Below are 14,178 nucleotides of genomic sequence, written 5' to 3' on the forward strand. Positions count from 1 at the left end.
TCTATCTCTCTATCTCTCTATCTCTCTATCTATCTATCTATCTATCTATCTATCTATCTCTCTATCTCTCTATCTCTCTATCTCTCTATCTCTCTATCTCTCTATCTCTCTATCTATCTATCTATCTATCTATCACCTATACCTCCTATGACCATCATAATTTTCATTTATTCGTTTATTTAACAGGGACAGGGCATGGCTCTCAGCCGTACCAGAATTAGCTACGAGCTAAATTTCCTCTGTTGTCCCTGGGCAGGAACAAATAACATCAATCTAACACAAACAAACAAACAAGCCTTTCAGACAACAACAACAAAGTTTCACACTTAAAACAGAACACAACACAGGACAAGAGCAAGAGGAAAGTCACAGGATTAAGACGCAACACAACAGTTAACTGTTCTATTCTGTGTTTTTTTCTATTGTTGTTTTTATTTATGCTACCTCAGTATTTTATTCTATTGTATTTTATCTTTATTGTACTTGGACTGCTGTGACAACCGGATTTCCCTTCGGGGATGAATAAAGTTATCTATCTATCTATCTATCTATCTATCTATCTATCTATCTATCTATCTATCTATCTATCTAAAACAATGTTAAAATACAGCACTTAAGAGATTGCAAAATAGTGAGCTAATGTTTGAGTTTATAGTTGGTCGGTGCATGATTGAGTGTATTTAAGACATGATTTTATTTTAGATTTAAAACCAACAATGTGCTGATGTCTCTGATCTCAGTTGATACTGAGTTCCAATAATTAGTGGCTCTTATAGAAAAAGCTGATCTGCCAAATTCAGAGCATCTGCCCCGTACTGCACAGTGAGCTCTAATACAGAGTGCCACTGGCTGACCAGCTGACCAGCTGACTAGCTGACGTGACTCACGTGATTTCCGGTTGGCTCTGGATCGTCTCCTCTCCCGAGGTTGCGTCCGCTGGCTGGGCCCCTGAGTCGCTGACCGAACAATCCTCTCCATGATCTCATCAGCGGTGTCGTCTGTCCCGTTCACTGGCTCGTCACTGGCAGAGCACCACGGGGGGACACGCCCTGGAACAGGAGGTTTATTTTGTTTACATCTCAATATATGCCTATTTTTAACCTTTAATAGGGTTGAAACATTTCAACACATTGAAATACCTGCAAATTCCAAATTTCAACCCTAGAGAATATTGGAGGATATTACATACAGCCAGAATGTGTAAAAAAAAAAACATACGAAAATAATATTTTGAGAAAAAAGTTTACTAGATTAAAGTGGCAAATCTACGAGAAAAAAATGCACAGATTTATGAGATTTAAAGTGGGGAATCTGGGAGAAAAAGTTTTTTTTTTCCCACTTTTTTCTCGTAAATCTGCTACTTTTTTCGTGCAGATTTGCCACTTTAATCCAGTATATTACCTGAAGTTACCAAATATAGTTGATAAAGGGTTAATACATTTTTTTTTTGACGTATTAAAAGCTGATATTTTTAAAGCAAAGTATACTATAACATTTTCACTGATATTTTTTTGCAACGCACTAAACTATGACTTTTTTTATACTTGATGTTTTTTTATGACTTTTTTTTGTCATACTATAGTATGACTTTTTTTAATTGAATTTTTATGTCATACTATACTATGACATTTTAAATGACTTTTTTTTTTTCCATACTTTGCTATGACTTTTTATGACATTTTTATGTCATAGTATACTATGGCATTTGTTTCTAAGACATTTCTATGTTTTACTATACTATGACATTTTCATGTCATACTATAATGACATTTGGTAACGCTTTATAATAAGGTCCTTAATAACCATTAATTAACAAGTAATAAGGCCCTTGTAAGTCCTTACAAGATGCTTATTAACATTATTGTGTGTTTATAAGCTTATATGAGTGTTAATAATGGCATTACAAACACCCATGACCCACCCATTATGTCTTTGCCATGCCTTTATTAATCTTATTTTGTTTGCTTATTGATATTAAAATATACTTTATTGCTCATCTATTATAAGTTAACTATAAGTTAACTATGCTTTTTGCAACTAGCGGATCTAAAGCGAGAACAATGCCTTATTACTTGTTAATTAATGGTTATTAAGGACCTTATTATAAAGCATTTTAATGATTTATTTCCCACTCATGCCACCAACCTCTGGTGCTGCTGGCTCTGGTGCGCGTGCGGAGGCCCGGCACCGTGGACGGCCCGCTGTCTCCGGGCTGCAGGCTGCTCTTCAGAACCGCCTTCATGTTCTCATGTTCTGCTGCATCCTCAGCGTACTGGATCCCCTGAGGCTGGATCTCCTGACCGTCTGATGGGCCGCCGCCAAACTTACCACTCTGGAGGAGAGGAGGAGGACATTAATATTACAGGATCTGACATTATATTACTGCAGGAAACTGTGAGACTCCATGCTGTGGCACTCGGCAAGTAAAGACCTTAAATATAAAACTTGTCCTACAGGTTAATCTTTACACACACAGCATTTTCCATCCTAAAATAAGAACAATTAGTCATTTTGAAAATGTTTCACACACACACAGGTGCTGCTTATTGTGAGACAGAAACAAAAAAATATTTTTCTGATGACTGCAGACATGCCAGGTTTAACAGGACGTCTTCCTTTTATTTTTATCAGGTCCATTCATTCATTTTGACAAGGAAGTAGCTGTGACTTCCTATTGAGATTCTGTCAACACACCCAAAGTCATGCTAACACCTCATCTAGTCTCCTGTCATCACCTTCAAGCTTATCATTCATGCAAGGTCACACACACACACACACACACACACACACACACACACACACACACACACACACACACATTGTTGTACTTCTGTCTTTGTGAGGACCCTCATTGTAACAGTGAATTTCCTTGCAAGGTTATAATAGTTTTGGATTTTTCATTAGTTTTAGTTTTAATATTGTTGTGTGAATTTTTGTGAGGGAGTTTGCTAGTTTTAGTTTAGTTTTTATTAGTTTTAGTTTTTTGTTTTTTTTATAAGTTTTTTGTATTTGTTGGGTGGGAGATTAAAAGAGGTCACAGTAAATGTTTCCTTTATTTCCTTTGTCTGATCCATCTTCATTATGTATGAAAAGAGTTGACAAAGATGAAAATGAAGGACATTTTCACTATAATTTTAGTTAGTTTTGTAACCACACAATACAGTTTCAGTTAATTATCATTATCATGTAACCTTTAACCCTTAAAACAAAGTATGAAATCTCAAAAAAGCCTTTAAAGAAGTGAGGACCGGCCGAAATGTCCTCACTTTGCAAAAATGTCCTCACAATGTTGGTTAAAAACGTGTTCTGGTCCTCACTATGTAGGAAGTACAAGAACACACACACACACACACACACTCACTGAGAACATGTCAGTCTACAGGTCTGATTTGTCACGTGATAAGCCTTGTAAAACACCAGTTATTGTTTATGACAGCAGTCTGCTCTAATGTTAGTGAGAAAGAGAAAGTTCTCATGCATGTGACACGTTTCCACACAGAGTCACCCCCTACCTCACTATCATCGTCATCCTCACTCTACAGAGATGAAGGAAATGAAAGGGAGAAATGCCCAAAGGTGTGTTGTAAATACAATAGAACTGGTTTCAGGTGAAAACTTTCCATAAACACAGTGACAAATATTCAGGATATGTTTTTAGTCAGTTCAAGACCTCACTGATTCTAAAGGTTTTAGTTTAATGTGTGCAGTAAACATTCAACATTGTGTTAAGTTTTGCACTGAATGTTGATGGTATTGTGAAAAGTTACAGTAAAATAATTAATGCATTGTCGAAAAAATAATTTTGCTGACACAAAACTTGAATGTACTGTTTTGGGAGGTTTAGGCCCAGTTCATTCCACTTAATTTAATGGTTGATATTTATGTAAGATTTTATATCTAACACAATGTAAAGCAATTGAAGAATGATATTCATTAAATTGGCTTAGTATTTTATTATATGATTACTTGCTATCAGATGGAAATGTGCTCATATTTCTGGCATAAATTGCCATATTTATAGATTATTCTCCCCTCTTCATAACTCATTAATATGCTGATCACAAAGTTTAACTGTAGAACTTTAAAGGGACAGTTCACCCTAAATCAAAAATACAGATTTTATAATTAAGGTAAGATAAGATAAGATAATTATTATATTATATATAATATATTATAATTAGACTTTATTTATCCCACAGTGTGGAACTTTAGTTGTCACAGCAGCTCAAGATACAGACACAGAAATATAGAAGACAGAATAAATAATATAAATACAAAAAAACATTATATTCATACATTTCTGCTATTTGGCATTTATTACTAATATTTATTGTTAGTTTGTTTCCTAAAAGTACTTTGCATTTTTACAGATATTGCACATTGGAGAAAATATATTTTAGCATGTTAAATAGGTTAAATAGGTTGTTGCATGTATTAGTATAAACATCAATGAATATATATATTTAAATATATAAGTGGTATATGACATATATAATATAGAAAAATACGGAAGGCCCATTATAGGCCTAATGTGGTTGGATATCAATACTATAACTTTTGTATTGAAACATTTTTAATGTCATATTATACTGATACAGCACTTTTAATCTGCCTTTTCTGAATATAATGGAACTAAATGGCGCAAAAAAAAAACATTAAAAAAACTAATGACTCTTTATGGAAATCATGGTGAATTTTATATTTGTTTGTACAGATACTTCTTTTTGATTTTTTTTCATTGCAAATTTCGATCGCTTTATTATTACTATTTTTTTATTATTAATATTTCTGACTTGATGTATTTTAATGTATTTATTTTATTATTATTATTATTATTATTATTATTATTACTTAAATATATACATATATATATATATATTTACTTTTTTTATTTTTATTTTTTTATTAATTTACTCACTTATTTTTTCTTTATTCTGCTTTCTTTCTTTTTTTCTCTTGAGTTCTTGTCGTTATACTGTTATACAATACATTGTCATACTGAATGTCTTTTCCCAATGCTGTTAGAAACCTCAATAAAAAGATGTGGACATTTTTTTTTTTTTTTTCGATCGCTTATCAATTTAGGACTGAAATTGTGACACCCTCAGTGAATAAAATCAAACTGTTCCTTTAAATAACAACATTTCTTTGAGATTTCCACCTCCTATACTCTAAATAAACACTGTGGACATAGAAGCTGTGGAGCAGAGAGCAGACGGAGGAACATCTCTGTTAGAGTGGTGAAGGTGTGGGCCTCCTTGTTATTTCTCCTTCAGGGACATCCAAAGGTTTGAGTTTTCACACAGTGATTGAATTAGGGTCCCTTTGAAGACCGAGGGGCCCCCGCCAAGGCTCGCTGAGGACTCCTCGGGGTTTAAGGGATTTTAATCATGCAGGGAGGTGTTTGCTCTGGCCTTTCTGAGCCTCCTCAGCTACACAATGAGACACTAAAAACAACTCACTGCTTGTTGTTACAGTAACCTATACATGCCAATACTGAGAAACTATGCTGATGTCATTATAAATGTATGCCGCGTCTGTCAGAAACGGCCACGTTTGACGCTTTAACCAGATTAAGGTTGTAACCAGTGTCAAGGGAAGGCTCATATTGTCTCAGAGAATTGAGCAAGTACAAAGTAAACAAAGAGGAGGAGAAGGAAATGGAGAAAGTGTCTGTGTGAGGCTCGCTTGTGGTGAGCAGCACTTACATCTGTTATCATTTTTCCCCTGGTCTTGTTCCTCTCTCGGTGGTTGGCCCTCTTCTGTTTCTGCTGCAGCACGCGCTCTCTCGTTGTGCGATACTCCAGAGCAAACTCACTCAAGATCTTACTGAAGCGGTGAATGCTGACCTCACGGACGGCGTATATCGGATGGCCCAGGAACAGCAGAAAGGCATGAAACCTGCACATGTGCAGAGAAACATCACAGAGATCCTTTGATGCACTAAACAGGCTCCAAAAAGTCACAAAAGTAAACTAAAAATGCTTAGAAATTCCATTGAAAAATATGCACTGCACAACATTATACACTACCGGTCAAAAGTTTTAGAACACCCCAATTTTTCCAGTTTTTTATTGAAATTCAAGCAGTTCAAGTCAAATGAACAGCTTGAAAGGGTCCAAAGGTAAGTGGTGAACTGCCAGAGGTAAATAAAAAAAGGTAAGCTTAACCAAAACAGGAAAATAATGTACATTTCAGAATTATACAAGTAGGCCTTTTTCAGGGAACAAGAAATGGGTTAACAACTTAACTCTATGGAGTCTTGGGCTATTTTGTCCATTTTTGAATTATTTCCATGTCTTTGTAAGTCATTTTGTGTCTTTTTTTGGTCATTTTGTGTCTTTTTTTAGTGATTTTGTGTCTTTTGGTGTCTTTTTGGTCATTTTGTGTCTTTTTTAGTCCTTTAGTCCAACATAAAATGTGATTTTGAATCTTTTTTTTACTTTCAAAACACTATCATGCTCAATAAAGAATTTTAAATGTTGCAAATGTGCATTAATTTCAGAGTACACTGAGACATTAAACTGCATCATTTTCAATTAAATTCTGGAAAAGTTGGTGTGTTCTAAAACTTTTGACCAGTAGTGTAAGTAAACTTTTGTCTTGCTAACAGTTTTTATTTCTATGACTTTTCCCATGAGGACAATAGGCTTATTTCTCTCACATTTTGGTAGCAAATTCAATCCAAAAAATACCAAACGGCATGATTATTAAACAACTATTGGATTGGTCACAATAAAAGGACTCTTTATCAACATTAAATTGCAGGAATTGCAGGTTTTGGCCAGCGTGCAGTTGGATGCTGCGTACCTGTTGAGTATTCTGCGATGTACAATCTTCAAAATAATGATTCTCTCTGCACAGTCTTTGAGGAAGTCTGACATTTTTTGCTTCAACGCTGGTTTCATCTCATGTTTGGCAATGACCTTGAGGTGATCCCATGATGCTTTGCACCTTCGCTCCATCTGGGCCAGGTTGTCCTGAAGCTGATCGAAGTCCACCTGATAGATAGATAGATAGATAGATAGATAGATGGATAGATAGATAGATAGATAGATAGATAGATAGATAGATGGATAGATAGATGGATAGATAGATGGATAGATAGATGGATAGATAGATAGATAGATAGATAGATAGATAGATAGATAGATAGATAGATAGATAGATAGATAGATAGATAGATAGCGAGAGAGAGCGAGAGAGAGATGGATAGATATATAGATAGATATATAGATAGATGGATGGATGGATGGATGGATGGATGGATGGATGGATGGATGGATGGATGGATGGATGGATGGATGGATGGATGGATGGATGGATGGATGGATGGATGGATGGATGGATGGATGGATGGATGGATGGATGGATGGATGGATGGATGGATGGATAGATAGATAGATAGATAGATAGATAGATAGATAGATAGATAGATAGATAGATAGATAGATAGATAGATAGATAGATAGATAGATAGATAGATAGATGGATAGATAGATGGATAGATAGATAGATAGATAGATAGATAGATAGATAGATAGATAGATAGATAGATAGATAGATAGATAGATAGATAGATAGATAGATAGATAGATAGCAGCATTACACACAGAGATAAACCTACAAAGAACAACCTAGGCATACTTCAAGCAATAAAATATAAAAATACAATAAAATACAATAAAATGAAATGTAAAAATAAAGTGTCTAAAGAAGGAGTACGTATAAAGGAGTAGAATTCCAGTGCAGAATAAATATGAATATGCAGTATAAAAATGTTGGTGCTATGAAACAAATAAGGTGCAATGAACAGTGACTAACTGTTGAGGACTCTGCTCACTGGATATGATATTAAAACGTACTCTGATCCTGCAGATTGTTGAGTAACAGTAACAGACCTTGGTGAGGCGGGTGATGGCTCCTATCTCAGAGTAGAGGTCAGTGCTGTCTGGGAACTTCTCCACCACGATGGAGCAGGCGTGGTGCAGCAGGGACTGCTTATGCACCGTGTCCTTCACCTCCGGGACCTTCTCCAAGTAGTTCAGCTCAAAGCCTTTAGCCTGGAGATGCATTCATGCACAGAAACACAGTCAGAATAATATGGGATGGACTGCTGTCTCTGGACCAGCACCCTCAGAAGAATAATCCACTATCTTACAGTTAAATGCCAGAGCCGCTGATGGCACGGAGGCTAATTCTGATGCAGTGGAAGTCAGCAAAACCAACACTGGGTTAAGGAGGTGTTTCTATGACCCATTAGAGCAGTAGTTGTCAACCTTTTTGAGTCGCGACCCCCAATTTAATATACATGTTGTCCGCGACCCCCGCTCACTGAACACAATCTCACACACACAGTTCAGATCACCCAAAAAAAGAAACAAAATGACCAAAAAAGACACAAAATGACTAAAAAAAGACACAAAATGACTAAAAAAAGACAAAAATGACTAAAAAAAGAGACAAAATTACCAAAAAAAGACACAAAATGACCAAAAATAGACACAAAATGACCAAAAAAAGACACAAAATGACCAAAGAAAGAAACAAATTGACCAAAAAAAGACACAAAATGACCAAAAAAAGACACAAAATGACTAAAAAAAGACACAAAATGACAAAAAAAGACACAAAATGACTAAAAAGACACAAAATTACCAAAAATAGACACAAAATGACCAAAAAAGACACAAAATGACTAAAAAAAGACACAAAATGACTAAAAAAAGACAAAAATGACTAAAAAAAGACACAAAATTACCAAAAAAAGACACAAAATTACCAAAAATAGACACAAAATGACCAAAAAAAGACACAAAATGACCAAAGAAAGAAACAAATTGACCAAAAAAAGACACAAAATGACCAAAAAAAGACACAAAATGACTAAAAAAAGACACAAAATGACAAAAAAAGACACAAAATGACTAAAAAGACACAAAATGACCAAAAATAGACACAAAATGACCAAAAAAGACACAAAATGACTAAAAAAAGACACAAAATGACCAAAGAAACAAACAAAATGACCAAAAAAAGACACAAAATGACCAAAGAAAGAAACAAATTGACCAAAAAAAGACACAAAATGACCAAAAAAAGACACAAAATTACAATAAAAGACACAAAATGACTAAAAAAAGACACAAAATGACCAAAAAAAGACACAAAATGACTAAAAAAAGTCACAAAATTACCAAAAAAAGACACAAAATTACCAAAAAAGACACAAAAAGACAAAAAAAACAACACAAAATGACCAAAAAGACTAAAACACATGAACACTTTAACACAGTGGAGACAGAGCTGACTTCCAAAATGATTTGGCGACCCCCAGAAATCATCTCTGTGTCTTTGAATGCACTTATTGTAAGTCGCTTTGGACAAAAGCGTCTGCTAAATGACATGTAATGTAATGTAATCTCGCGACCCCAACTGGGGTCGGGACCCCAAGGTTGAGAATAGCTGCATTAGAGAAGCTGAAATATAGTCGTGGTGGCGAGATGATTTCTGGGGGTCGCCAAGTCATTTAGGAAGTCAGCTCTGTCTCCACTGTGTTAAAGTGTTCATGTGTTTTAGTCTTTTTGGTCACTTAATTTCTTTTTTTGGTCATTTTGTATCTTTTTTTGGTCAATTTGTGTCTTTTTGTGGTCATTTTTTGTCATTTTGTGGTCAATTTGATTGTTTTTTTTTGCCTAATTTTATGTAATTTTTGGGTCATTTTGTGCCTGTTTTGATCATTTTGTGGTCAATTTGATTCTTTTTTGGGTAATTTTCTGTCTTTTCTGACAAATCCCAAAGTATCAAGTTGTTACTTTCCAAGGAGTCTCTGGCTTGAAGCTGACTGTTACACACTCAGGAGGTCAGAATGGACCTTTAGACTGATAGCAAAGGACTTAGATTAAAAGTAACAATAAATTATTATAACAATAATATATTAATAACAATAATATATTAATGCACAGACAGACAGATGTTTTAGTTGTTGTCTGCTTCATTATTTGTCCAAAATTCGTCGTATCAACTGAGTTTGTCTGATCTGAACTGTGAGATTCTGTTCAGTTTATTTTTTGATTTATTAATTATATTTTATTATTTCATATTCATTTTATTTTACTTATTTTATGAATTATTTATTTTGTCCTTGTGAGGGCTGGGTGGGATTGATTTGTTGTTTAATGTTTCTGTTCTATAACTTGAAAAATCTATAAATAAAGTGCTTAAAAAAAAGAAACAATATGGGATGGAAACAACTGTCTGAGATTAAAAATCAAGAGCTCCTACTTGAGGAACAAATTGCAGTGAATTTCCTTTTTGGCAGCGTGAAAAAAGGCGCTGAATGGTAGATCTGTAGATTCATTAGGCTGAGGATTATCAGAAACCACAATCTGCTTCAGAGCCGACCGATTGTTCTCCTCACCACGAGAGCTAAGAAAAGCCTGCACATATCATGAAAGACATAATCCCACCAGGATCTGCCTTGTTCTGCTGCCAGGTTTAAATGGCTTACTGCAAAATATAAATGCAGCCATTACTTACGGGAAACACTTATTCTGATGGTAATGACTAATGTTTCCCTTTTGCATTTTTGGCTCTTATAGCCAAGAGGTTCACTAATACATGGACATAAACACAGAGGTACACGCAAGGTCACAGAAACCTCCATCACAGGGTGAGACAGAAAAATGCAAGATCACAGATAGTCTAGACCATGGGTCTCAAACTGGCGGCCAGCGGGCCAATTGTGGCCCTCGTGGCGATATTTAGTGGCCCCCACCTTGATATGAAAGTTTAATGTGAGTTTTATATGAATGGCACTTTACTGTGTTGTGTGTGGAAGGTCCCTTTAGTTACTTTTTAAAATAATTTTGTGTCTCTTTTGGTAATTTTTAGTCTTTTTTTGGTCATTTTGTTTCTTCTTTTAATAATTCTGTGTCTTTTTTTGGTAATTTTTTGTCTATTTTTGGTCATTTTGTTTCTTCTTTTAATATTTTTTTGTCTTTTTTTGGTCATTTTGTTTCTTCTTTTAATAATTCTGTGTCTTTTTTTGGTCATTTTTTTTCTTCTTTAAGTAATTTATTTTTTTTCTGCCATTTTGTGTCTTTTTTTGGTCATTTTGTGTCTTTTTTTATAATTTTGTGTCTTTTTTTGTAATTTTGTGTCTTTAAAAAAACGTAATATTGTGTTTTTTCAGTAATTTTGTGTCTTTTTTTTGTAATTTTGTGTCTTTTTTGGTCGTTTTGTTTTGGTCATTTTGTGTCTTTTTTTAAGTTATTCAGTTTTTTTTGGTCATTTTGATACTGCCTCCAGTGGCCCCGAGGTAATTTGAGTTTGAGACCCCTGGTCTAGACGGAATTGTCCAAAAAGTGAAAGTGAGGATCATTTATGGGTACAAGTCAGGAACCGGCCTACTTTACTTATTCCAAGGGTGCTGAATCAAAAAAAAAAAGGTTCCCAAGCGAAATTTTGAGTTTTTGACCTTCTCATTTGCATATCAAAATGGCCGCCAAATTGCCCATCTGGCTCAGTTGTTGTAAGTTTTTTGTAAGTAGGCAATCAAAGATGAGGAAATTAAGTTTCTGGATCTATAGTCTAGAGTCAGAGCAAGAATATAGTGGAGGCTCAGTGTCTTTTTTATGTATATTTATATATATGCAAAATACCAACTTTTAAGGTGAATTAAGCGTTATTTGTGTGTTTTTTTTAAGGCCGACATAAATATTCAATCAATATCACTTTTAAATGTTCCAGTTGGTATTTTGCATATATATATATATACATAAAAAAGACACTGAGCCTCCACTATATCCTTGCTCTGACCCTAGACTATAGATCCAGAAACTTAATTTCCTCATCTTTGATTGCCTACTTACAAAAAAACTAAGGGGAAATGGTCCAACGACTGTGCAAGTTGGGCAATTTGGTGGCCATTTGATACAAATTAGAAGGTCAAAAACTCAAAATTTCGCTTGGGAACCATTTTTTTTGGACTCAGCACCCTTGAGATATGTAAGGTAGGCCGGTTCCTGACTTGTACCCATAAATGCTCCTCACTTCTTATAGGAGGCCTTTATTCTGAAATCCGTCTAGACTAAGATGCAAGATCACACAAAAGCAGCACAACCAGCCTCCTTCTTTCCTCTCAGACAGACAGAAGCAGGTTCACTAGAGGCAGTAGAAGCATTTTTACTGCAGGAGGACAGTGTCTGGTGCAGACAGTCAGGCTGCACATTCTTCTACACATAGAGAGTCCACTGTTATCCTTGCCAAATAAATATGTTGGCGGGGGAGTTGGGGGAGGAGGAGGAGGAGGAGGAGGAGGAGGAGGAGGAGGAGGAGGAGGAACGTGGGAGGAAATGGAGGAAGTGAGTAAAAGACACAGAAGGAGAGAAAGTGAAGAAAGAGGAACATTAAGCCATAAATGTCCTGAGGGTTACTCACATTAGTGCCGTTGAGGAAGTTGCCGATGGCCAGCAACGTGGTCAAGATGTAGCGCAGCGTCTTGTTCTTCTCTAACTGGTCCATCCCTTCCTTCAGGTCCTGCAGAGGCTCCGCCACTTCCTGGAAGAGCGGGAAAATATTCATAAATGTTCATGTTTCTGACTAGTAATTCTACAATTCTACAATACATTTAGCAAACGCTTCTATCCAGTCATTCTACTCTTCTTTATGAAGATAACAATGGACAGAAAACTGACAAACATTTAGAGCAACATTATGCAACTTTTATACCTTAAAATAACAACAATACAAAATTCTTTAACAGTGAGAATGATGACTCCATGCCCTGAAGCCTGATCTTGCATAACTCTGATGAGCAGGTATGATCCCAGGAAAAGTGCAGAACAATTTACAACTCTACAGTCATGAAAAAAATGATTAGACCTCCTTGTTTTCTTCAGTTTCTTGTTAGGGTAATTTGTTTAAACAAATATAATGATAACAACAAAAATAGCTCAAATGAGTTTAAATTAAGAGCTGATATCTAGACATTTTCCATGGTTTTTCTTGTTAATGATTTTGGTTAAAATCATGAAAACCAGCTCTTAAATTAAACCTTATTGAACTATTTTTGTTGTTGTCCAAACAAATGTACCTTTAGTTGTACCAGGCGTTAAAATGAACATGACACTGAAGAAAACAATAGTCTAATATCTGTTTCCATGTCACACATCACAAGCTAGAATAAGAATATAAGAAGAAATGTAACGCTATTCTTGAAGAATACGTTTTCCATTGTTTTCCTCCTGTAACTCTGTAAGGTGTGATGTGTCTGCATGTGATTAAAGTGGACAGGAAGTGTGTGTGACCTTCTCAATAAGCTCGTAGTCCATCTTGAAGGCCCAGAGCTGCAGGCGAGCAGACAGCTCTGTGATGGAGGAGAGGGTGAGGAGGAACTGCTCGGCGCTGCCCAGAGGGATATCAGGGCTGACCAGCTGGGCCTCCTGGATCCTCTGCTTCTCCTCCTCCGTGGGGATCATTGTCAGGATTTTCTAGGAGAGGGAGGAGGAGAAAGAAACCGGCTTATAGGATCGTTCATCAAGTCCACCTGTCATAAGTTCCTCAACGCCTGAGTAAAGTCTTTACATAACATGTCAGAGAGTAAATCACAGGAGAAGGGAGAAAACAAATTCATTCCGTTTCCATTCATTTCTCGCTCTGTTTATGTAACATGTTTCCAATTTCTCCCAGAAACTTGTGTGACATCTGAACTTTCAACCTCGCTTTTGTCGTCTGGCTGAAAATATCTCCAGAGAGAAAAGGTGGGGAGGGATACTCCTTAATGTTGAGCATGAACTGAAGCTACAGGTTATATAAGGAATGCAACATTAATCATTATCTGCTGAAAAGTCTCTAGTATGCTTTTTAAAAACGGGCTGAAAATATGCATGGAGCTAAGCTTTAATCATGGCTGTGATTGATTACATGAGAACGGCCAAAAAGTCAGCTGAGCAGCCAGAAAATCACATGATATGTCAACATGGTCGGCCTTCCCATTGAGGAGTTAGATTCCCTGTTTTGGGGAAATCCATCAGTGTGTTTTAGTGTGTTGAGTAAATATCATTCAAGAAAACCATGTTTATTTTGGAGCCAGTGAGCTTGCATGAGTTTGATTTGACGGACCAGACACTAGTTATAACATGCAGAACCAAGTTAACTCTCTATGGTACACATTAT

The 14,178-nt window shown here is 35.7% G+C and overlaps 1 protein-coding gene across 1 annotated transcript in view; it reads right to left on the minus strand.

Moving 5' to 3' along the window:
- fhod3b (formin homology 2 domain containing 3b) overlaps positions 1-14,178 on the minus strand; it is a 139,498-nt gene that overhangs the window by 2,857 nt on the left and 122,463 nt on the right. Inside the window, exons 19-25 of the mRNA XM_059339282.1 lie at positions 13,311-13,493; positions 12,442-12,561; positions 7,902-8,063; positions 6,811-7,001; positions 5,709-5,901; positions 2,146-2,332; positions 888-1,049 (exon numbers count right to left, since the gene is read on the minus strand). Coding sequence (XP_059195265.1) covers positions 888-1,049; positions 2,146-2,332; positions 5,709-5,901; positions 6,811-7,001; positions 7,902-8,063; positions 12,442-12,561; positions 13,311-13,493 — 1,198 coding nt within the window. The remainder of the gene's footprint in view (positions 1-887; positions 1,050-2,145; positions 2,333-5,708; positions 5,902-6,810; positions 7,002-7,901; positions 8,064-12,441; positions 12,562-13,310; positions 13,494-14,178) is intronic.

The sequence above is a fragment of the Centropristis striata genome, chromosome 8 (assembly GCF_030273125.1).
Source record: "Centropristis striata isolate RG_2023a ecotype Rhode Island chromosome 8, C.striata_1.0, whole genome shotgun sequence".
In the NCBI taxonomy this organism is placed as follows: Eukaryota; Metazoa; Chordata; class Actinopteri; order Perciformes; family Serranidae; genus Centropristis; species Centropristis striata.